At 36.3% G+C, this 23,746-nt stretch overlaps 2 protein-coding genes across 3 annotated transcripts; both read left to right on the top strand.

The window, feature by feature from the left end:
• Positions 1-998: 998 nt before the first annotated feature.
• pjvk (pejvakin) lies at positions 999-5,880 on the top strand. Of its 2 annotated transcripts, XM_058051905.1 has the most exons (6): positions 999-1,209; positions 1,287-1,482; positions 2,776-2,917; positions 3,854-3,971; positions 5,371-5,514; positions 5,579-5,880. In XM_058051905.1, the coding sequence occupies exons 1-6, from the start codon at positions 999-1,001 to the stop codon at positions 5,878-5,880; spliced, it is 1,113 nt and encodes a 370-aa protein (XP_057907888.1). The 2 variants fall into 2 exon arrangements, with proteins under 2 accessions (XP_057907888.1, XP_057907889.1); XM_058051906.1 differs by lacking the exon at positions 5,371-5,514.
• A 1,458-nt stretch (positions 5,881-7,338) lies between these two features.
• Positions 7,339-23,746, top strand: pwp2h (PWP2 small subunit processome component). The gene is made up of 21 exons (XM_058051305.1): positions 7,339-7,485; positions 7,641-7,753; positions 7,832-7,926; positions 7,997-8,096; positions 8,167-8,310; positions 9,931-10,066; positions 10,141-10,373; positions 11,842-11,985; positions 12,056-12,126; positions 15,723-15,859; positions 15,942-16,090; positions 16,176-16,323; positions 18,388-18,538; positions 18,623-18,803; positions 18,878-19,025; positions 19,116-19,224; positions 20,991-21,056; positions 21,134-21,352; positions 23,123-23,273; positions 23,340-23,414; positions 23,492-23,746. Exons 1-21 carry the CDS (start codon positions 7,468-7,470, stop codon positions 23,676-23,678), a joined length of 2,775 nt encoding a protein of 924 aa, XP_057907288.1. The 5' UTR covers positions 7,339-7,467; the 3' UTR covers positions 23,679-23,746.

The following is a 23,746-nucleotide window of genomic DNA, read 5'->3' as shown; positions in this document are numbered from 1 at the left end:
CATTGAGTTCATTAGTTCCTCAGTAACTGCTCTACTCATTAGTTTGTATTAACTAATTAGTTCCTCAGTAACTACTCTACTCATTAGTTTGTATTAACTATTTGAGATTTAAGTGCCTGAGTCATTAGTTCATTAGTTCCTCAGTAACTACTCTCAATGTATGTGCCTTAGTTCCTCAGTAACTACTCTACTCATTAGTCCTTGATAACTACCCTAAATGTATGTGCCTCAGTCATTAGTTCCTCATTGAGTTCATTAGTTCCTCAGTAAGTACTCTAAATGCATGTGCCTTAGTTCCTCAGTAACTACTCCAAATGTATGTGCTTCAGTCATTTGTTCCTCATTGAGTTCATTAGTTCCTCAGTAACTACTCTACTCATTAATACTCAATAACTACCCAAAATGTATTTGCCTTAGCCATTCATTCCTCAGTAACTACTCTAAATTCCTTTGTTGTTAGTTCCTCATTAGTGTATTCGTAGGTACCAAAAGCACGACTGGATTGATTTCATTGTCTGATGTGGTTTTCTTCTAATAACCTCATGTACCTACATCCTGGTATTTAGGCATGAAAAGGGCAAAGCTTAGGGTAAAACCAAGAAGACCAGATCATCAGATCTCCACTGTGAAGATCGAGATGATGAGAAGGAAGCATTCTTCTACAAGAGACGCACAGATTTGGAAAAAAAAGTTTTCCGTCTATTTCGAGTCAGGAACAGAACCACAAGTTCTGGGCAAGTCGGCCCACATGCATGAAACACACACAAAGACAAAAATATCTCCTGTAGAAACACGGATGGATGGATGGATGGATGGATTCAACCACAGGGTCAAAAGCACACGTGTGCGTTCTGTAATTGTGTCATGTGACAGGAAGCTGCAGTCTGCCCGTGACCTATCAGGTGAACACGCACGTATTACCTTACAAACGCTCTGCATTATTTAATCCGTACAAACGTTCACCGAGCCACTCTGAGCCGGCGATCCGCAGGTTTGAGATGTTTGCGGCGGCCACCAAGAACTTTGTGAAACAGGTAGGGGACACCGGGAGGCTGATCCCGGTCCCCAGCCTGAGCGAGGCCGACCGATACCAGCCTCTCAGCTTGGTCACCAGAAAGAGGAAGAGGCGTTTCTGGAAGAAGAACAAGTATGCTTCCACGGCCTTCTCCCTCAAGGACATCCTGGTCGGGGAGAAGGAGATCACCGCCGGTACAGCGAGCGTGAAGAACCTTCAACGTGTGACAGCAATCTCGTTATGAAGTAGTCTTTGTTTTTCTTCTCTGCAGGCGTGTCGTCTTATCAGCTGCTCAACTATGAGGACAAATCGGACGTGGCCCTCAACGGTCGCCTTGGAAACCACCTCGTCAACGACGTGGGCTTCAACGTCAGCGGCTCGGACTCGGTCGCCGTCAAGGCTTCTTTCGGCATCGTCACCAAACACGAACTGGAAGTTCCCACGCTGCTGCGGGAGCTCAGCGCCAGGTAGCATTGAATATTATTATGTTATATATGTTTACATACGTACATTTAATCATTATCTATAGATTAATAATTAATCTATAGATGTATTATTTAATCTATTTCATTATCTTTAATTAACACTTTACAATAAAGTACACAAAACTACAGTAGTTAAGGAGGAACAAACCTACTTCACCCTTACCACTACTCATTGGTTCCTCAGTAACTACTCTAAATGGATGTGCCTTAGTTCCTCAGTAACTACTCTACCCAATAGTTCCTCATTAGGTCTCCATTAGTTCTTCAAAAGCTACTCGATATTTATGAGCCTTAGTCATTAGTTCATCGGTAACTACTCTAAATTGATGTGCCTTAGTTCCTCAGTAACTACTCTAAATTGATGTGCCTTAGTTCCTCAGTAACTACTCTAAATTGATGTGCCTTAGTTCCTCAGTAAGTACTCTACTCAATGGTTCCTCATTAGGTCTTCATTAGTTCTTCAATAACCACTCTATATTTATGAGCCTTGTCGTTAGTTCCTCGGTAACTTCTCTAAATTAATGTGCCTTCGTTCCTCAGTAACTACTCTACCCAATAGTTCCTCATTAGGTCTTCATTAGTTATTCAATAACAACTCTATATTTATGAACCTTAGTCATTAGTTCCTCAGTAACTACTCTAAATCGATGTGCCTTAGTTCCTCAGTAACTACTCAACTCAATGGTTCCTCATTAGGTCTCCATTAGTTCTTCAAAAGCTACTCAATATTTATGAGCCTCGTCGTTAGTTCCTCGGTAACTACTCTAAACTGATGTGCCTTAGTTCCTCAGTAACTACTCTACTCAATAGTTCCTCATTAGGTCTTCATTAGTTCTTCAATAACTAATCTATATTTGTGATTCGTAGTCATTAGTTCCTCAGTAACTACTCTAAATTGATGTGCCTTAGTTCCTCAGTAACTACTCTACTCAATAGTTCCTCATTAGGTCTCCATTAGTTCTTCAAAAGCTACTCAATATTTATGAGCCTCGTCGTTAGTTCCTTGGTAACTACTCTAAATTGATGTGCCTTAGTTCGTCAGTAACTACTCTACTCAATAGTTCTTCATTAGTTCTTCAATAACTGCTCTACATTTATGAGCCTTAGTCATTAGTTCCTCAGTAACTACTCTAAATTGATGTGCCTGAGTTCCTCAGTAACTACTCTACTCAATAGTTCCTCATTACGTCTCCAATAGTTCTTCAATAACTACTCTATACTTGTGCTTTTCACAAAACCAGCTTTGTGAAAAGCACGGACTGAACTGTGTTTCAGGAAAGTGGACCTGGACCACTGCCTGGTCCGCCAGTCCAGGGAAAGCGGGCGGAGTGTCCTGTGTGTCGTCATGGAGAGCATCCGCACCACACGCCAGTGTTCCCTGACGGTCCATGCTGGCATGAGGGGGGCGACCATGAGGGTAAAGAGGATTCTAATTATCTAGTGACCACAGAAGCGTGGAATTTTTTAAAGTAAAGGGGTCTCAAACTCAATTTACCCGGGGGCCACTGGAGCTAGGATCTGGGCAGGTTTTCCAAAAAAATAAAAAATTTTAAAAAATTTTAAAAAATTAAAAAACTTGGTTCCAATTTTCTACAATAAAAGCTCTGATAAAACATTCCACTGTTCTCAAATATCTTAATTTTTATTTTTCTACACAAAATAAGATGAAAAATAAATAAACAAATCAAGAATAAAGAAAATCAATCAGTAATAAATAAATAAATATAATAATAATAATAATAATAAAAGGGCAAATAATAAAAACGTAAGAAACCACATATAGTTGGTGGGTAGACAAATGATTTTTTTCATATTAAAATGAACAAAGCATTATTAGAGCCCTGTAGACATGACAAAACACGACTATAGTCACATTTATACTCTTTTTATTTACAACATATTGCGCAACTGCAGGGTCTTGAGACACATGCTAACTCGCAAACTAGAGAGCTAGCGACCTAAACGGTAGCCTTCGAGTTATTTCCTTTCAACTTAAATAGCCAAAAACTTACCACTTCCACACGGATAGGGAGGATAACTATTAACAGTTATTTAACCTTTAACATGAACATTAATCAAACGTAATAATTTTTTCTGGGTACATGATACCATACAGCATCCATATCAAACATTAAACTTTCATATCAAGGCGGGGGCCTCAAAGTAGTGTCCTGCGGGCCACATTTGGCCCACGGGCCGCGTGTTTGAGACCCCTGCTCTTAAGGTTTTTGAGTCGTCATTCCTGAAGATTAATGTATTCGAATTCAAATAAACAGAATTCAGATCTTGCTTTCCTTTTGGTCAAAATGGCAACAAACCTGCTGAACTAAAAACCAAATGAAGACCCTTGCAGTTTCAGATCGACGACGGCAGAAACCCAAAAGGCAGAGACAAGGCCATCGTTATCCCCGCCCACACCACCATCGCCTTCAGCATCTGTGAGCTGTTTGTTCGACTGGACGGGCGGCTGGGTATGAACTTCACATCCATCGTTAAAAACTCTAATTGTCTATGGAAGAAAAAGTCAATCTTTCTGCTAAGTTGGGGTGCGTGTTAAGGGGGCGACGTACAAACTCTTTAGATCCCAGTGGGGGTTTAGGGACCACCAGCAAAATGACAAAAAAAAAGTAATAATTTAATAAGTAATAATAAGTTTTTTCCTCCAAACCCTTGTGCTAGCTTGAGCTTGCCGTTCGCCGCTAATTTTTCGATTAACATTTGCAATAAGATCAACTGTTCAGGATCTCCATGACCCTCACATTCCCTCAAAAATAATTAATAGTGAATTAATAGTAAATTAAATATATTAAATATATTTTTAAAAAATATAAATATTAAATATATTTTTTTATAAATATACATAAATATTAAATATATTAAATATATTTTGATCAATATAAATAAATATTAAATATTTTAAATCTATTTTTGATTTAGGCAAAAATATAAACATTAAATATATTTGATAAATATAAATAAATATTAAATATATTTTTGAATAGGCAAAAATATAAATATTAAATATTTTTTATAAATATAAATAAATATTAAATATATTTTGATTTAGGCAGAAATATAAATATCAAATATATTTTTATAAATATAGATAAATATTAAATATATTAAATATATTTTGATTTAGGCAAAATATAAATATTAAAAATATTTTTATAAATATAAATAAATATTAAATATATTTTTGATTTAGGCAAAAATATAAATATTAAATATATTTTTGATTTAGGCAAAAATATAAATATTAAATATATTTTTATAAATATAAATAAATATTAAATCTATATTTGATTTAGGGAAACAATATAAATATTAAATAGATTTTTATAAATATGAACAAATATTAAATATATTAAATATATTTTGATTTAGGCAAAAATATAAATGTTAAATATATTTTTATGAATATAAATAAATATTAAATATATTAAATATATTTTTAATTTAGGCAAAAATATAAATATTAAATATATTTTTATAAATATAAATAAATATTAAATATATTTTTGATTTAGGCGAAAATATAAATATTACATATATTTTTATTAATATAAATAAATATTAAATATATTAAATATATTTTTGATTTAGGCAAAAATATAAATATTAAATATATTTTTATAAATATAAATAAATATTAAATACATAAAATATATTTTTGAGATAGGCAAATATATAAATATTAAATATATTTTTATTAATATAAATACATATTAAATATATTTTTATAAATATAAATGAATATTAATATATTTTAAAATATATTTTTAATTACCGTAATAATAGCCCTTTGGACACCCCTGCATTGAGGAGATAAATTCAGCGTGACATTAAAGTGTTATTCTGCTGTGTCAGACATCTGCGTGGCACCGGGGTCTCGAGGTGGATTTGAACGGGAGCAGATGAGGGAGCAGCTGGACGGTTTCGTGGGCCACTTCTCAATGGGCCGACTACGCCGCTTCCTGTCAGGCATCATCTACGGGAACCCCTTCAGAGCAGGTAGCAGCACTGAATCGGTTTCGGTTTGAATTTACCTTCACTATCTCCCATGCTCTTTGAGCAGACGACAGAACATTCGAGGAACTCACGCACTCGGACACCTACATGGATGACGTGGCGACCGACTACTACGAGAAAGCCGCCAGCATGACAGACGTCTCCACCGCCTACCTGAGGGAAAGCTCCCACACGCGGGTCAACCTCCTCAAACACAACATCCCCAAAGGGCCGTGCGCGCTGTGCGGCATGGGCAACCAGAAACGAGAAACCGTATACGGCTGCGTGGAATGCTCGTTTGGCGGTCAAAAGTACGTGCGACTGCACGTGGTGCCTTGCTTTGACCTGTGGCACAAAACATTCAAGTGAAAAAGTTGGATGCTTCGATTTGATTTCAGCCTGGATGTGTTTGTTGTTCTGTAAATAAAAGTTGAAATCCATTTATTAACATATTTATTACATATTAATATACTAAAATTACTTAAAGTGCATATTTACTTAAAATAAATAGCATGATTCAGTGTACATTTTAAGTCCAATATTTATTTATTTTGTAGTTATTCCAGTTTATTTTTTATATTTTTACCTGCTTATTCTTGTTTTTATTTTTAGGTAAATATTTTTATTAACCTATTTGTATGTTTTTTTTAACCTATATGTTTTTATTTTATCATGCAAAAATATATAAATAAATTGTATTTTTATTCTTCGATGTTTCAAATGAAACATGGCGACTAGCATGAAGGATAAAGGATATTCTTGAACATGTGAACACGCATTACATATTAATATACTAAAATTACTTAAATTGCATATTTACTTAAAATAAATAGCATGATTCAGTTTACATTTTAAGTCCAATATTTATATATTTTGTAGTTATAATTTTTTAACTGCTTATTCTTGTTTTTATTTTTAGTTAAATATTTTGATTAACCTATGTTTTAATTTTAATTTTAATTTTAATTTTAATTTTAATTTTAATTTTAATTTTAATTTTAATTTTAATTTTAATTTTAATTTTAATTTTAATTTTAATTTTAATTTTAATTTTAATTTTAATTTTAATTTTAATTTTAATTTTAATTATGCAAAAATATATAAATAAATTGTATTTTTATTCTTGTTTTTATTTTTAGTTAAATATTTTTATTAACCTATATATTTTTATTTTTATTTTTATTTTTATTTTTATTTTTATTTTTATTTTTATTTTTATTTTTATTTTTATTTTTATTTTTATTTTTATTTTTATTTTTATTTTTATTTTTATTTTTATTTTTATTTTTATTTTTATTTTTATTTTTATTTTTATTTTTATTTTTTTATTTTAATAGTGATAATTCTCACCATCACGCTTTACATATTAATATCCAAAAATTACTTAAATTGCATATTTACTTAAAATAAATAGCATGATTCAGTTTACATTTTAAGTCCAATATTCATATATTTTGTATTTATTCCAGTTTATTTTTTGTATATTTTTTTAGCTGCTTATTCTTGTTTTTATTTTTAGTTAAATATTTTTATTAACCTATGTGTTTTTATTTTATAATGCAAAAATATATAAATAAATTGTATTTTTATTCTTATATTTAAAATGCCCATGTCTTCCTTTTCAAAATATTCTCCTGTTAATATTTAGTTTTTCAACTCTTTCCTTTTTTCCCCCACACAAGAAATTAACAAAATGTAAATATGCTTTATCGTCTTCTGTTAATTTTCCTGTATTAATGACTATTGTGGTTATCGCATGGTCCTCCTTGTCACCAGGGGGCGCGTGTTTAATTCTGATGACGCCACCCGGAAGCGGAAGTGTCATGTGTCAACACTTCCCAGACACGTGAGAAGCACAAGCAATACAGCTTTATTAGATTCGCGATTTGTGAAGAATTAAAGTAGTTATAATACATAGTAGTAAATACATAAATACATATGTGACGATTCTACACAATGAAGTTTGCTTTTAAGGTGAGTGTTCGTCCGAAAAAATCGATCGCTTTGCTTAGCTAATAGCTTTTAGTAGAAGAAGTTAGCCGATGAATGAAGACGTCCGGCTGAAGTGATATAGTTTTTTTTGTTATTTATGAGAAAATGACTGAAAATTAATTTTTTTTCGCTTTAAGTTTTCAAATCTGCTCGGAGCTGTGTATCGTCGGGGGAATTTAAATTTCTCAAAAGATGGCAACGCTGTTATCAGTCCGGTGGGAAACAGAATCTCCATCTTTGACCTGAAAAAGTAAGTCATAAAAACCAGCGAATATTTATTTTATTAGCTTAATATGCTGGTTATATGCCATTAATATTTGTGGTTTAGCAACACATCAGAGACTTTGCCTGTTTCCACTGCAAAGAACATTACCAGCGTGGGTGTCTCTCCAGATGGAAGCCTGGCAATCCTGGTGGATGAAGGTGAGACCGCCAGTCACTCAAATTCTCCATTTTCTTTTCCCACACTAATTTTCTGTTTGTTGACATTCAGATGGTGCGGCGTTGTTGGTCAGTCTTATCACACGTGCCGTCCTTCATCATTTCCACTTTCACAAACCCGTCAATAGCATCAGCTTCTCACCTGACGGCAGGTAAAGACGTCAGGGTGCGTATCAATCACTGGAACTACAGTGGTTTATGTTTTTATTCTTTTTCCGACAGGAAGTTTGTCGTCACCAAGGAAAATGTTGCATTGATGTATCACGCTCCCGGCAAGCAACGGGAATTTAACGCATTCGTGTTGGATAAAAGTTACTACGGTCCCTACGATGAAACCACCTGCATCGACTGGAGCGACGACTCCAAGTAAGTCCGAATTGCACGTAATGGTAATGGTTTAATTTCATTTGAACATGCATCAGATTCCAATTGAATGCATCCCATAATCAGTTCCCAGTTCCACATGTCCAAAAGGAGTAGGAAGAAGCAAAGCTTATTAAATCCTACCCCTCCATCTGGTACTTTTACAATCAGTAACTGTTACATTTGTTCACTTCCTGCTTTCCATAATACAGTTTAAGTTGGTTTTTTTTTTTTAAATAATATACCTTTTGTTATAAACCATAGTCACAAGATAGTAAATACGTTTTCTATGCTCAAATTTGACGTATTCTGGACTAAATGAAGCATTTTCACACAGGAATATCTAAAATGAAGTATAGTACGAAGTGCGGCTGGATCAGGGGTGTCCAAAGTGCGGCTTGGGGCCCATTTGCAGCCAAATTATATCAAATAATTTGAAAAATAATCATTATTACTATTATAATAGGGCTGCACGGCAGGTCGAGTGGTTAGCACATTTTTATTTTTATTTTTATTTTTATTTTTATTTTTATTTTTATTTTTATTTTTATTTTTATTTTTATTTTTATTTTTATTTTTATTTTTATTTTTATTTTTATTTTTATTTTTATTTTTATTTTTATTTTTATTTTTATTTTTATTTTATGTTTAGTTTATTTTAGTTTATTTTATTTAGCAAACATCAACTGCTTGTATTGTTTCTTGAATTGGCTCATCGTTGTGCATTGTTTGATTTCCTTACTCAATCCATTCCATAGTTTGATTCCACATACTGAAATGCTATGCTAACGCTAAAGTAGTCCTAGCATAGAAGTGTTTCAAATGTACTTCTTCCCTGAGATCATATTTCTCCTCTCTTGTAGAGAAGTATTGGATGACATTTTTAGCTAATTGCTTATTTTTAGCCTTATGCGTTATTAGCCTTATTTTATTTTTATATTTTTATTTTAGTTTATTTTTAGTTTTCAAACATCTAGAAGTATTGGATGACATTTTTAGCTAATTGGTTATTTTTTAGCCTTATGCATTATTTTAGCTGTTTGAAGATGAACTATATCAGCAAGTTGAAGTATTTGTGATTTTAGAAATAAGGAGTTAGTATGTTCTCTGTAGGCGGCATTATGAATTATCCTTACTGGCCTTTTTTGCAGTACATTTAGCGATTGACGATTGCTTTTATAGTTATTAGCCCATATTTCCAAACAATAAGTAAGATATGGTAGAACCAGAGAGCAATAAAGAGTGTGGAGTAATTTCTGATTGAGAACAAATTTTGCTTTGTTCAGTATTGAAATATTTGTTCACTTCCTGCTTTCCTATAATAATTGAATTTATTTTTATTTTTATTTTTATTTTTATTTTTATTTTTATTTTTATTTTTATTTTTATTTTTATTTTTATTTTTATTTTTATTTTTATTTTTATTTTTATTTTTATTTTTATTTTTATTTTTATTTGATTTTAGAAATAAGGAGTTAGTATGTTCTCTGTAGGCGGCATTATGAATTATCCTTACTGGCCTTTTTTGCAGTACATTTAGCCAGTGAAGATTGTGAAGAATGTGGTTTAATAATCGTAGAACGATGAGCAGAAAAACCTTTGTTTTTTTTTTTTTGTCCTTAGGTGTTTTGCGGTGGGTAGCAAAGACATGTCCACATGGGTGTTTGGTGCAGAACGCTGGACAAACCTCATCTACTACTCACTGGGCGGACACAAGGACGTCATCGTTGGATGTTTTTTTGAGAAAGACAGCCTGAATGTAAGTTGTCCGTTAAAAAAAAAAAAAAAACGCACGGACCAGAGCATCCGTGGTGATTGTGTCCACGCCCACAGCTGTACACAGTCAGCCAGGATGCAACGCTGTGTATCTGGGAGAGTGACACTAAGCCGGACGGCCTGGTTTTGGCGAAAAAACCCGACAAAGCCAAGATGCCGACACCGGGTGAGGACCACCAGGATGAAGACGGGGAGGAAGTCCAAGAAGAGCAGGTCATCAGAGGGAAAGTTGAAAATGAAATGACCACAAAGGAGAAAACAAAGAATGTTCGATTCAAGCACATCGCCAGGTAATCAAACGTTCAGATTTGTTATCCTCTTATTTACATTCATGTGAAAAAGTATTTGGCTTTTGACTTATTAAATCCTACCCCTCCATCTGGTACTTTTACAATCACTAAATGTTACATTTGTTCACTTCCTAATATTTTATTTTATTTTATTTTATTTTATTTTATTTTATTTTATTTTATTTTATTTGACTTTACTTTACTATACTATACTTTTATTTGATTTTATTTGACTTTACTTTACTTTTATTTGACTTTACTTTTATTTGACTTTTACTTTACTTTTACTTTGCTTTTACTTTGCTTTTACTTTGCTTTTACTTTTGCTTTTACTTTTGCTTTTACTTTTGCTTTTACTTTTGCTTGCTTTTACTTTACTTTTACTTTTGCTTTACTTTACTTTTACTTTTGCTTTACTTCAGCTTTACTTTTATTTTACTTTTACTTTATTTTACTTTACTTTTACTTTTACTTTACTTTTACTTTACTTTTACTTTACTTTTACTTTACTTTTACTTTACTTTTACTTTACTTTTACTTTACTTTTACTTTACTTTTACTTTACTTTTACTTTACTTTTACTTTACTTTTACTTTACTTTTACTTTACTTTTACTTTACTTTTACTTTACTTTTACTTTACTTTTACTTTACTTTTACTTTACTTTTACTTTACTTTTACTTTACTTTTACTTTACTTTTACTTTACTTTTACTTTACTTTTACTTTACTTTTACTTTACTTTTACTTTACTTTTACTTTACTTTTACTTTTATTTGATTTTACTTTTACTTTTACTTTTACTTTTACTTTTATTTGATTTGATTTTACTTTTACTTTTACTTTACTTTTGTTTTAAACCGGATTACCCGGAGAAAACCCACACATGCACGGGGAGGACATGCAAACTCCACACAGAGATGGCCGAGGGTGGAATTGAACCCAGGTCTCCTAGCTGTGAGGTCTGCGTGCTAACCACTCGACCACCGTGCCACCCTTTTATTCATTTTATCTGATTTTATTTTATTTTATCCCAACATAATTGAAGTATTTTATTTTATTTTTCTTATGGTGGAGTCTTGAACACTGGTCTTAAGGCCTGCAGTTCCTTGGATGTTGCTGCGGGGTCTTTTGTGACCTCTCGGATGGGTCATTTTGGTTAGCCGGCCACTCCTGGGAAGGTTCACCTCTGTTCCATGTTTTGAATATTTGTGGCTAATGGCTCTCACTGTGGTTTGCTGGAGTACCAAAGACCTTTTCCACACTGATTGATCTCAATTAAGTTATGTTTTAAGCCGTGGGGCTTGGATTTTTTGCCTTGCTTAATAATAGAAAGTTTAATTTTGTGTTCAGTTTTGTTGTCCTTGATTAATATTTAATTTTTATGATCTGAACATTAACGTGTGAGGAACATACAAAAAAAAATATTTCCTATTGACAGTAAACGTCACCTCACTGTCACCTCTTAGGCATTACATCAACAAGGAGGGCGACTTTAACAACCTGACGGCGGCTGCTTACCACAAGCCCACTCACCTCCTGGTCACGGGGTATGCCTCCGGAGTCTTCCACCTGCATGAACTTCCAGAGTTCAACCTCATCCACTCCCTCAGGTAGGAGATGAGACGGGACGCTCAGTCAAAACCTGCAAGTGGACATCATCTTTTGTTGTTCTCCTTTTAGCATTTCAGACCGCAGCATTGCTTCTGTGGCTTTAAACTGCTCCGGTGACTGGATCGCCTTTGGCTGCTCAGGTGGGAAATTTGTCTTTTTTTTTTATTTTTTATTTTTTTATGGGTTCCTGCGGTACAAAATATTTCATAAATTACTGCTGTTTTGTAGTTGCATAATTAAAAAAATGCACATTTAACCAAACTGTATTTATTCTTAGACTAAATTAAACATTTCAAGCATAAAATGGTTAAATAAACCAAATAAAACAAAGCAAAAGAAGCATTCTAATTGGGAATGTAGTGCTGTATTCCACATTGGCCATTGGGTGTCGCTGTTTGGCGAGACAAAGGTTTATCTCACAGACCCAATTTCATTCATTCATTTTCTACCACTTTTCCTCACGAGGGTCACGGGGGGGGGGGTGCTGGAGCCTATCCCAGCTGACCGAAGACAGCTGAAAATGAATGAATTAATGAATTATTATAATAATTATTATTTTCATTCATTTATTTTTGGAGTCATTCATTCAATTTGGAGTCGCTAATTAACCTAGCATGTTTTTGGAATGTGGGATGAGGAAACCGGAGTACCCGGAGAAAACCCACGCATGCACGGGAATAACATGCAAACTCCACACAGAGATGGCCGAAGGTGGAATTGAACTCTTGTCTCCTAGCTGTGAGGTCTGCACGCTAACCACACGACCGCCGTGCAGCCAAGTAGAAAATTATTCATTCATTCATTTTCTAACATTTTCTTTCCTCGCGAGGGTCGCGGGGGGTTTGCTGGAGCCTATCCCAGCTCTCTTCGGGCAAGAGACGGGGTACACCCTGGACTGGTGGCCAGCCAATCACAGGGCACATATAGACAAACAACCATTCACACTCACATTCATACCTATGGACAATTTGGAGTCGCTAATTAACCTAGCATGTTTTTGGAATGTGGGAGGAAACCGGAGTACCTGGAGAAAACCCACGCATGCACGGGGAAAAAAACATGCTAGGTTAATTAGCGACTCCAAATTGAATGAATTACTCCAAAAATGAATGAATAAATGAATAATTTTCTACTATTATTATAATAATTAATTAATTTTCTACCGCTTTTCCTCACGAGGCTCGCGAGGGGGGTGCTGGAGCCTATCCCAGCTCTCTTCGGGCAAGAGACGGGGTACACCCTGGACTGGTGGCCAGCCAATCACAGGGCACATATAGACAAACAACCATTCACACTCACATTCATACCTATGGACAATTTGGAGTCGCTAATTAACCTAGCATGTTTTTGGAATATGGGAGGAAACCGGAGTACCCGGACAAAATTACGGGAAGAACATGCAAACTCCACACAGAGATGGCCGAGGGTGGAATTGAACCCCGGTCTCCTAGCTGTGAGACACACAATAACATCAACATTACAATAATATATATTGGGACCTTAGCCCACATCCGTTCGCAAGGGAACACATTTAGTGTGACACAGTATAAATGCTTTATTTACTCTTATTATGTCTACTATATTAGGTAATACAAGTGTACAGTTATTTAAAGCCACCATTACAATACATTGATGACATAGTAGCCGCCACAGGAAGTATGTTTTCCAGAAGCTATGTGAGTTTTATATTATTTCTCTCTAATATGTCTTATTTTCTCTGCTTATATCAACTATATTGGGTAATACAAATTTAAATGTGACTATAGGGGTGTTATTTCATGTCTAGAGGGCTCCAATAATGTATTTAGAACAGGGGTCTCAAACTCAATTTAACTGGGGGCCACTGGAACTAGGGTCTGGGCGAGGCTGGGCCGCATCAGGTTTTCAAAATAAATAAATAAATAAATAAATAAATAAAAAACAGAATTTGTTAAAAACAGAAAAATGAAAAAACTTTGTTTTGGTTCCAATTTTCTACAATAAAAGCTCTGATAAAACATTCCACTGTTCTCAAATATCTTACTTTTTATTTTTCTACACAAAATAAGATGAAAAATAAAAAAACAAATCAAGAATAAAGAAAATCAATCAGTAATAAATATAATAATAATAATAATAATAATAAAAGGGCAAATAATAAAAACTTAAGAAACCACATATAGTTGGTGGGTAGACAAATAATTCTTTTCATATTAAAATGAACAAAGCATTATTAGAGCCCTGTAGACATGACAAAACACGACTATAGTCACATTTATACTCTTTTTATTTACAACATATTGCGCAACTGCAGGGTCTTGAGACACATGCTAACTCGCAAACTAGAGAGCTAGCGACCTAAACGGTAGCCTTCAAGTTATTTCCTTTCAACTTAAATAGCCAAAAACTTACCACTTCCACACGGACAGGGAGGATAACTATTAACAGTTATTTAACCTTAAACATGAACATTAATCAAATGTAATAATTTTTTCTGGGTACATAATACCATACAGCGTCCATATCAAGGCGGGGGCCTCAAAGTAGTGTCCTGCGGGCCACATTTGGCCCGCGGGCCGCATGTTTGAGTGTTTCGTGTCGAGCCAGTAGGAGGAAGCAGGTGTGACTCTGGTTTAGCACAAGACCTAAACCAATGAGAATCGAGCACAGGACTAAGAGGTTTGACCCTAAACTGATATCATGTCACCTTATAAACTGCCATTTTCATATTTTCAATATTAATATTCTAAAGAGGTAAAAAATGAAAAGTAGTTAGAGAGCTAGCGGCCTAAACGGTAGCCTTCAAGTTATTTCCTTTCAACTTAAATAGCCAAAAACTTACCACTTCCACACGTATAGGGAGGATAACTATTAACAGTTATTTAACCTTTAACATGAACATTAATCAAATGTAATATTTTTTTCTGTTTACATGATACCATACAGCATCCATATCAAACATTAAACTTTCATATCAAGGCGGGGGCCTCAAACTAGTGTCCTGCGGGCCACATTTGGCCCGCGGGCCGCATGTTTGAGACCCCTGATTTACAACATATTGTGCAACTGCAAGGTCTTGTGACACATGCTAACTCGCAAACTAGAGAGCTAGCGACCTAAACGGTAGCCTTCAAGTTATTTCAACTTAAATAGCCAAAAACTTACCACTTCCACACGGATAGGGAGGATAACTATTAACAGTTATTTAACCTTTAACATGAACATTAATCAAATGTAATAATTTTTTCTGGGTACATGATACCATACAGCATCCATATCAAACATTAAACTTTCATATCAAGGCGGGGGCCTCAAAGTAGTATCCTGCGGACCACATTTGGCCCGCGGGCCGCATGTTTGAGACCCCTGTTTTACAACATATTGTGCAACTGCAAGGTCTTGTGACACATGCTAACTCGCAAACTAGAGAGCTAGCGACCTAAACGGTAGCCTTCAAGTTATTTCAACTTAAATAGCCAAAAACTTACCACTTCCACACGGATAGGGAGGATAACTATTAACAGTTATTTAACCTTTAACATGAACATTAATCAAATGTAATAATTTTTTCTGGGTACATGATACCATACAGCATCCATATCAAACATTAAACTTTCATATCAAGGCGGGGGCCTCAAAGTAGTATCCTGCGGACCACATTTGGCCCGCGGGCCGCATGTTTGAGACCCCTGATTTAGAAGGTCATAAACGGGTTTAAATGTCATTTGCCTGAAGTGTTGTTGAACTGACGTTCCAGGGATGGGTCAACTTCTGGTGTGGGAGTGGCAGAGCGAGTCGTACGTCTTCAAGCAGCAGGGACACTTCAACAACATGGCGTCGCTGGCTTACTCGCCAGACGGGCAGTACATCGCCACGGGAGGCGACGACGGCAAAGTGAGCACGAGCTGAAGAAAACGAGATATTTGGAATTTGCGCGGTGATGCGCTTTCTCGTTGCGCGTTGTGAATTTCTTCAGGTGAAAGTGTGGAACACCAACAGCTGCCTTTGCTTCGTGACGTTCACGGAGCACACCAGCGGCATCACCAACGTCGCTTTCGCCTCCAGTGGCTTCGTTGTCGTCAGCGCGTCTCTTGATGGCACCGTGAGAGCGTTTGACCTGCACAGGTAAAGGATGCACGAGACGCTGGATGAGGAAGCAGCTACAAGGACTTCACGCGTACTTACTTGTGTTTTTACTCGGCCGCTCAAGGTACCGAAACTTCCGCACATTCACTTCGCCAAAGCCTGCGCAGTTCTCGTCCCTCGCTGTTGATGTCAGCGGAGAGCTGGTGAGCGCAGGGGCGCAGGATTCCTTTGAGATCTTCTTGTGGTCCATGAATACCGGAAGACTTCTGGAGGTGAGCTCATTCTTGAAGACTAGGTTGTCCAAACCTTTTATATATATTTTATATTTATGCTTCAGTTTTGCCTTTTTTCTCCCGTTTTTGTTGTTGCTTTTTGATTTTTTATTTTCCAAATATTCCAACTTTCCTCTGACATAACTGGCCCGGGGCATCAGGTTCTACTCCGGATGACCAAGCTCCTCACTCCATCTTTTCGAGTGAGACCAGCTACCTTTTCGGAGGAAACTCATTTCAGCCTATCAGCGATCTCGTTCTTTCGGTCACGCCCCAAAGCTCATGACCGTAGGTGAGGGTGGGAATAAAGATCAAGTGGTAAATTGACAGCTGTCTTTTCACCACGACGGTCCGGTACAGTGACGGCGTTCCTGCAGACACTTCGCCGATATGCGTGTCGCCGTGACGCACCAACCTTCCCTTATTCATGAACAAGACCCAAAAGTATTGTTTTCTCTAATATTTCAACTCTTGCTACTATGACATTATTTTCCTCATAATATTACAAGTTTATAATAATATTTTTTATTTATTTTTATTTATTTTTATTTTAATATTTTTAATATTTTAAATAATTTTAATATTTTAAATAATTTTAATATTTTTAATATTTTTAATATATATTATAAAATATTTTATATTTTCATAATTGGCAAATGGCAACTTTTAAAAAGTAACTTATTGTTTCTCTAATATTTCAACTCTATACGACAAAAATGACATTATTTTTCCTCATAATATTTCAAGTTTATGCTTGGAAAATTATACCTTTTTTCTTGTCAGAATATTTTGACACAACTTATTGCTCAACCAAATTTTCCCAAAATTCTAAATGTATTTTATTTTTTATGATATATAATAATATAATATAATTTAATATTTCTATATAATATTTTAATATTTTCATTTGTATATAGTTAATATTTTAATATAATTATATTATATATTATAAAATATTTAATATTTTATAATATTGGCAACTTTGAAAAAGTAACTTATTGTTTCTCTAATATTTCAGCTCTATACTACTAAAATGACGTTATTTTTCCTCATAATATTACAAGTTTATTCTTGGAAAATTATACCTTTTTTCTTGTCAGAATATTTTGACACAACTTATTGCACAACCTAATTTTCCCAAAATTCTAAATGTATTTTATTTTTAATAATATATAATAATATAATATAATTTAATATTTTTATATATTTTTTTACATATTTTTATTTATATTTAATATTTTTAATATTATATTATAAAATATTTCATATTTTTATAATATTGGCAACTTTTAAAATGTTACTTATCGTTTCTCTAATATTTCAACTCTATACTACTAAAATGACATTATTTTTCCTCATAATATTACAAGTTTATTCTTGGAAAATTATGCCTTTTTTCTTGTCAGAATATTTTGACACAACTTATTGCACAACCTAATTTCCCCAAAATTCTAAATGTATTTTATTTTTATAATATATAATATAATTGAATATTTTTATATAATATTTTCATTTATATATATTTAATATTTTTAATATTATTATATATTATAAAATATTTATATATTTTTATAATATTGGCAACTTTTAAAAAAGTAACATATTGCTTCTCTAATATTTCAACTCTATACTGCTAAAATGACATTATTTTTCCTCATAATATTCCTGTTTATTCCTGGAAAATACTATTTTTTTTACCTAAATACTTGACGTCATTCTCATAAATTTATTTTTGTTTTATTCATATATATTTTTATATTTTTATATATTTTTGTTTTATTATTTTCATATTTTATTTCTTTTTATTCTGACTTTATTGTTACGGAATTTTTGGAAAAATTAAAAATTCATTAATTGTTTTGATTGTTCATCATATTTCAATGTTATTTCTCTTTTGTCATTTCATGACAAATATTTTGACTTGAAATTTTTTTCTTTTTCTTGCAAAATTTAGTTTTTCGAATGTGTCGCAGACCAATTAAAACACGTCCCTGCTTTTGGTATTGAGATGCGGATGATGGCGATAATGGCATCCTCCTCCTCCTCCTCCCTGTGATTGGCCAGGTCTTAGGTGGTCACGAGGGTCCGGTCAGCTGCTTGTGTTTCAGTCCAGTTCAGTCCATCCTCGCCAGCGCCTCATGGGATCGCACCATCCGGCTGTGGGACATGATGGACAGCTGGAAAGTGAAGGAGACGCTTCAACTCACCACTGACGGTAAACGTCGGAAATTGGCATAAAAACGAGACAAGGGGCTCAGATTGCCGTCATTCAATATCGCTTTATGGATTTCGACTCCAGCTTTGTCAGTGGCGTACCGCCCTGATGGTCAGGAGGTGGCTGTTGCCTCCTTAAACGGCGAGATCTCGTTCTGGAACCCCAACGCGGCGGTGCAGGTGGGTTCAGTGGCCGGACGTCACGACTTGGATACGGGCCGCAAGGAAACGGATAAAGTCACAGCCAAGCAGCTATCCAAGGGCAAGTAAGTGGCAGGAGTCCCCCCCCTCCGCCGCCAATTCCACCCCCCCTACCACCTCACCCGATGCTCTCATCCAGGTGTTTCACATCACTGTGCTACTCCGCCGACGGGGAAACCATTTTGTGTGGCGGCCAATCCAAGTTCGTCTGCATCTACAACGTCCGGGAGCAGATGCTCATGAAGAAGTTTGAGATCTCGTGCAACTTGTCCTTCGATGGCATGGAGGTCGGGATTCGGGATTCGGGATTTGCGTCGGCTTGTTGCTATAGCAACACTGGATTTGACGGATGCGGTCACGTTTTTTACCTTTTTTAGGAGTTCTTGGACCGACGTAAGATGACGGAGTTCGGCAGCCTTGCGCTTGTGGACGAGGGCGCTGGGGACGGAGACGGCGTCAACATTAGCCTTCCCGGAGTCAGGAAAGGTAAGCGTGGTTGAATACGGAGTCAAAAAAAATTCCGATTTCCGCAAAATTAATCTTAAAAATGGCTAAATGAAGTAAAATAGCATTATAAGGCATTCACAAGACGCATTCAAAGACGTAATGATATGAAGTATTGTGTTATGTTGTGTGTGTGTGTGTGACACACAAGCACCAGACACGACTTTACATAAAACTCAACTCCCGACATCACTTCCTGTTCGCCCCCAATCAGCTCACATGTGCACTTGTATGTGTTATTTTGGCTTATTATGTCTACTATATTGGGTGATATAATGGTATAAGGTGACTATAGGGGTGTTATTACATATCTAGAGGTCTCTAATAATGTTAGTGTGCCCACAGGACTGCAACCTCTTGTGTTAGCTTTGAAGTAAAATAGCATTATAAGTACACACATTATAAGTAAAATAGCATTATAAGGCATCCACAAGACCAGGGGTGGGCAAACTTTTTGACTCGCAGGCCGCATTGATATGACAAAATTTACGGGGGGGGGGGTGGCAGACTATATATTTTACACGTAACAGTCCACCTGGTATTATTGTATCTGTAAAATTGTCATGCAATCTGCTATTATTATTTATTATTTTATATTTATATTTAAATATTTTAAAAATAATAAAATATTATAATAATTACAATAAAATAAAAATAATAATTATTATATTATTATTATGTAAAATATGCAAATATAACAATAATATTATATATAACTTTACCGACATAGCACCCAATATAGTAGACATAATAAGCCAAAATAACACATACAAGTGCAGATGTGAGCTGATTGGGGGCGAACAGGAAGTGATGTCGGGAGTTATATAACTATAACTATGTAACTTTCATATCAAGGCGGGGGCCTCAAAGTAGTGTCCTGCGGGCCACATTTGGCCCGCGGGCCGCGTGTTTGAGTGTTTCGTGTCGAGCCAGTAGGAGGAAGCAGGTGTGACTCTGGTTCAGCACAAGACCTAAACCAATGAGAATCGAGCACAGGACTAAGAGGTTTGACCCTAAACTGATATCATGTCACCTTATAAACTGCCATTTTCATATTTTCAATATTAATATTCTAAAGAGGTAAAAAATGAAAAGTAGTTAGAGAGCTAGCGACCTAAACGGTAGCCTTCAAGTTATTTCCTTTCAACTTAAATAGCCAAAAACTTACCACTTCCACACGGATAGGGAGGATAACTATTAACAGTTATTTAACCTTTAACATGAACATTAATCAAACGTAATAATTTTTCCTGGTACATGATACCATACAGCATCCATAACAAGGCGGGGGCCTCAAAGTAGTGTCCTGCGGGCCACATTTGGCCCGCGGTGCCGCATGTTTGAGTGTTCCGTGTCGAGCCAGTAGGAGGAAGCAGGTGTGACTCTGGTTCAGCACAAGACATAAACCAATGAGCTAGCGACCTAAACGGTAGCCTTCAAGTTATTTCCTTTCAACTTAAATAGCCAAAAACTTACCACTTCCACACGGATAGGGAGGATAACTATTAACAGTTATTTAACCTTTAACATGAACATTAATCAAACGTAATAATTTTTTCTGGGTACATGATACCATACAGCATCCATATCAAGGCGGGGGCCTCAAAGTAGTGTCCTGCGGGCCACATTTGGCCCGCGGGCCGCGTGTTTGAGACCACTGATTTAACCTAACATGCATCATTTTTGGAATGTGAGAGAATGATTAGTTTCAGTTTTAACTGTTAATTCTGTCTGTTTTCTTTCCAAAGGGGATATGAGTTCCAGACACTTTAAGCCAGAGATCAGAGTCAGCTCGCTGCGGTTCTCTCCGACGGGTGCGTGACCGAAAGAATCGATGTGTGGCGTCCGACAATACACGCACACACGTTTGATAAAGTACATCCCTTCTCAGGGCGCAGCTGGGCAGCCACAACCACCGAGGGTCTGCTCATCTACTCCCTCGACGGCTCGTTGGTGTTCGACCCTTACGACCTGGACTTGGACGTGACACCGGCCGGTACACGCGGGCAGCTGCGGCTGCAGCAGTGGGCTTCGGCGATCGTTCTCGCGTTCCGCCTCAACGAAAACGCTCTCAAGCAGGAAGTGCTGGAGAGTGTGCCGCACGAGCAGAGTGAGTGAACCCTTTTACCCGACTACTCTGCTCTAATGGCAGTCACAACAATAAAATACCCTTCTGCTGGATCAGGGGTGTCCAAAGTGCGGCTTGGGGCCCATTTGCAGCCAGATTATATCAAAAAATTTGAAAAATAATAATGATTATTATTATAATAGGGCTGCACGGCGGTCGAGTGGTTAGCACGCAGGCCTCACAGCTAGGAGACCAGGGTTCAATTCCACCCTCGGGCATCTCTGTGTGGGTTTTCTCCGGGTACTCCGGTTTCCTCCCACATTCCAAAAAAAAAAACATGCTAGGTTAATTAGCGACTCCAAATTGTCCATAGGTATGAATGTGAGTGTGAATGGTTGTTTGTCTATATGTGCCCTGTGATTGGCTGGCCACCAGTCCAGGGTGTACCCTGCCTCTCGCCCCAAGACAGCTGGGATAGGCTCCAGCATCCCCGCAACCCTCGTGAGGAAAAGCGGTAGAAAATGAATGAATTAAAAAATGATGATGAGAGGCTGCATGGCGATCGAGTGGTTCGCGTGCAGGCCTCACAGCTAGGAGACCTGAGTTTGATTCCACCCTCGGGCATCTCTGTGTCGGTTTTCTCTGGGTACTCCGGTTTCCTCCCACATTCCAAAAAAAACATGCTAGGTTAATTAGCGACTCCAAATTGTCCATAGGTATGAATGTGAGTGTGAATGGTTGTTTGTCTATATGTGCCCTGTGATTGGCTGGCCACCAGTCCGGGGTGGACCCCGCCTCTCGACCGAAGACAGCTGGGATAGGCTCCAGCACCTCTGCGACCCTCGTGAGGAAAAGCGGTAGAAAATGAATGAATTATTATAATAATAATAGAAAATTATTCATTCATTTTTGGAGTCATTCATTCAATTTGGAGTCGCTAATTAACCTAGCATGTTTTTGGAATGTGGGAGGAAACCGGAGTACCCGGAGAAAACCCACGCATGCACGGGGAGAACATGCAAACTCCACACAGAGATGGCCGAGGGTGGAATTGAACTCTTTTCTCCTAGCTGTGAGGTCTGCACGCTAACCACACAACCGCCGTGCAGCCCAGTAGAAAATTATTCATTCATTCATTTTCTACCGCTTTTCCTCACGAGGGTCGCGGGGGTGCTGGAGCCTATCCCAGCTGTCTTGGGGCGAGAGGCGGGGTCCACCCTGGACTGGTGGCCAGCCAATCACAGGGCACATATAGACAAACAACCATTCACACTCACATTCATACCTATGGACAATTTGGAGTCGCTAATTAACCTAGCATGTTTTTGGAATGTGGAGGAGGAAATGGTGAGGGTGGAATTGAACCTGCGTCTTCTAGCTGTGAGGTCTGCGCGTTAACCACACGACCACCGTGCAGCCGAGTAGAAAATTAGCTTGCGGAAAAATGTTACAATAATATGACAATGAAGTCAAAATATGATGGCAATAAAGTCATAATTACATTACTAATATATTATAATATAATATAATATATATATAACAAAATATTCATAGAAAATAGTGCCGTTATAATTTAAAAAATAGAATAAACTAAAATAATGCTGTTTTAGTAACATATAGTTGAAATATTAAAGAAAAAAATATTTAAAGCTGTAATAATATGGCAATTTTTTTTATTTAGATGCTGGTAATATAATAGTCATTTTAGAAAATTATTAATATTATGGGAATAAAGTCACCATATAATGTCAAATATGTATTTTTGGGAAACACTCCTGTATGTGACATCATCTCAAATATTTCATCCTCCAGTTCCCGTTGTCTGCGGCACGCTCCCCGACATTTACGTGGAGAAGCTGCTGGGCTTCGTGGCATCGTGCTTGGAGAAATCGGGTCACCTGCAGTTCTACCTCATCTGGGCTCAGAACCTGCTCATGCTGCACGGGCAGAAACTCAAGAACAGGTCTGCTTTTCCTGGCTGCCGGTCTTGTTCATCTCAAAGGGTCTCACAGAGTTGTTTGTCGCACAGGTCAGGAGCCATATTGCCCACGTTGCAGGCCCTGCAGAAGAGCATCCAGAGACACTGGGACAACCTCTCCAAACTGTAAGCATAATATATATATATATATATTTTTTTTAAGCTAATGCTAACATAATTTTGTCTAATTCTTCATTCCTCAGATGCGACTTCAACATGTATAACATTCGCTACGCCGTGGCGTTGTCCAAGCAGAGGGGGATGAAGAGGCCAGCCGAGGAGAAGGAACAGAACAGTGATGATGATGATGAAAATGATGATGATGATGATGACGGACAGTCTGAGGTCATGAGCCACGCCTCCTTGGACGATGCTGAGATGATACTTTAGTTGTTTTTTTTTTTTTTTTTAATCAGTGTTGCAATTGTATTTCTTATTTTTTAAATAAACATGTCATA

This window comes from Doryrhamphus excisus, chromosome 16 (genome assembly GCF_030265055.1).
Source record: "Doryrhamphus excisus isolate RoL2022-K1 chromosome 16, RoL_Dexc_1.0, whole genome shotgun sequence".
NCBI lineage: Eukaryota > Metazoa > Chordata > Actinopteri > Syngnathiformes > Syngnathidae > Doryrhamphus > Doryrhamphus excisus.
Note: the sequence above shows the minus strand (reverse complement) of the source record. Positions and strands in the feature narration are given on the sequence as shown.

Excerpts from the sequence above, each read along its gene's own strand:
- pwp2h (XM_058051305.1), top strand. Across the intron at positions 10,374-11,841 it reads CGATTCAAGCACATCGCCAG|GCATTACATCAACAAGGAGG; the intron begins GTAATCAAACGT and ends GTCACCTCTTAG. Across the intron at positions 23,274-23,339 it reads GGGCAGAAACTCAAGAACAG|GTCAGGAGCCATATTGCCCA; the intron begins GTCTGCTTTTCC and ends TTTGTCGCACAG.
- pjvk (XM_058051905.1), top strand. The coding sequence starts at position 999 with ATGTTTGCGGCGGCCACCAAGAACTTTGTGAAACAGGTAGGGGACACC. Across the intron at positions 2,918-3,853 it reads TGAGGGGGGCGACCATGAGG|TTTCAGATCGACGACGGCAG; the intron begins GTAAAGAGGATT and ends AGACCCTTGCAG. Across the intron at positions 5,515-5,578 it reads CGGGAACCCCTTCAGAGCAG|ACGACAGAACATTCGAGGAA; the intron begins GTAGCAGCACTG and ends CTCTTTGAGCAG.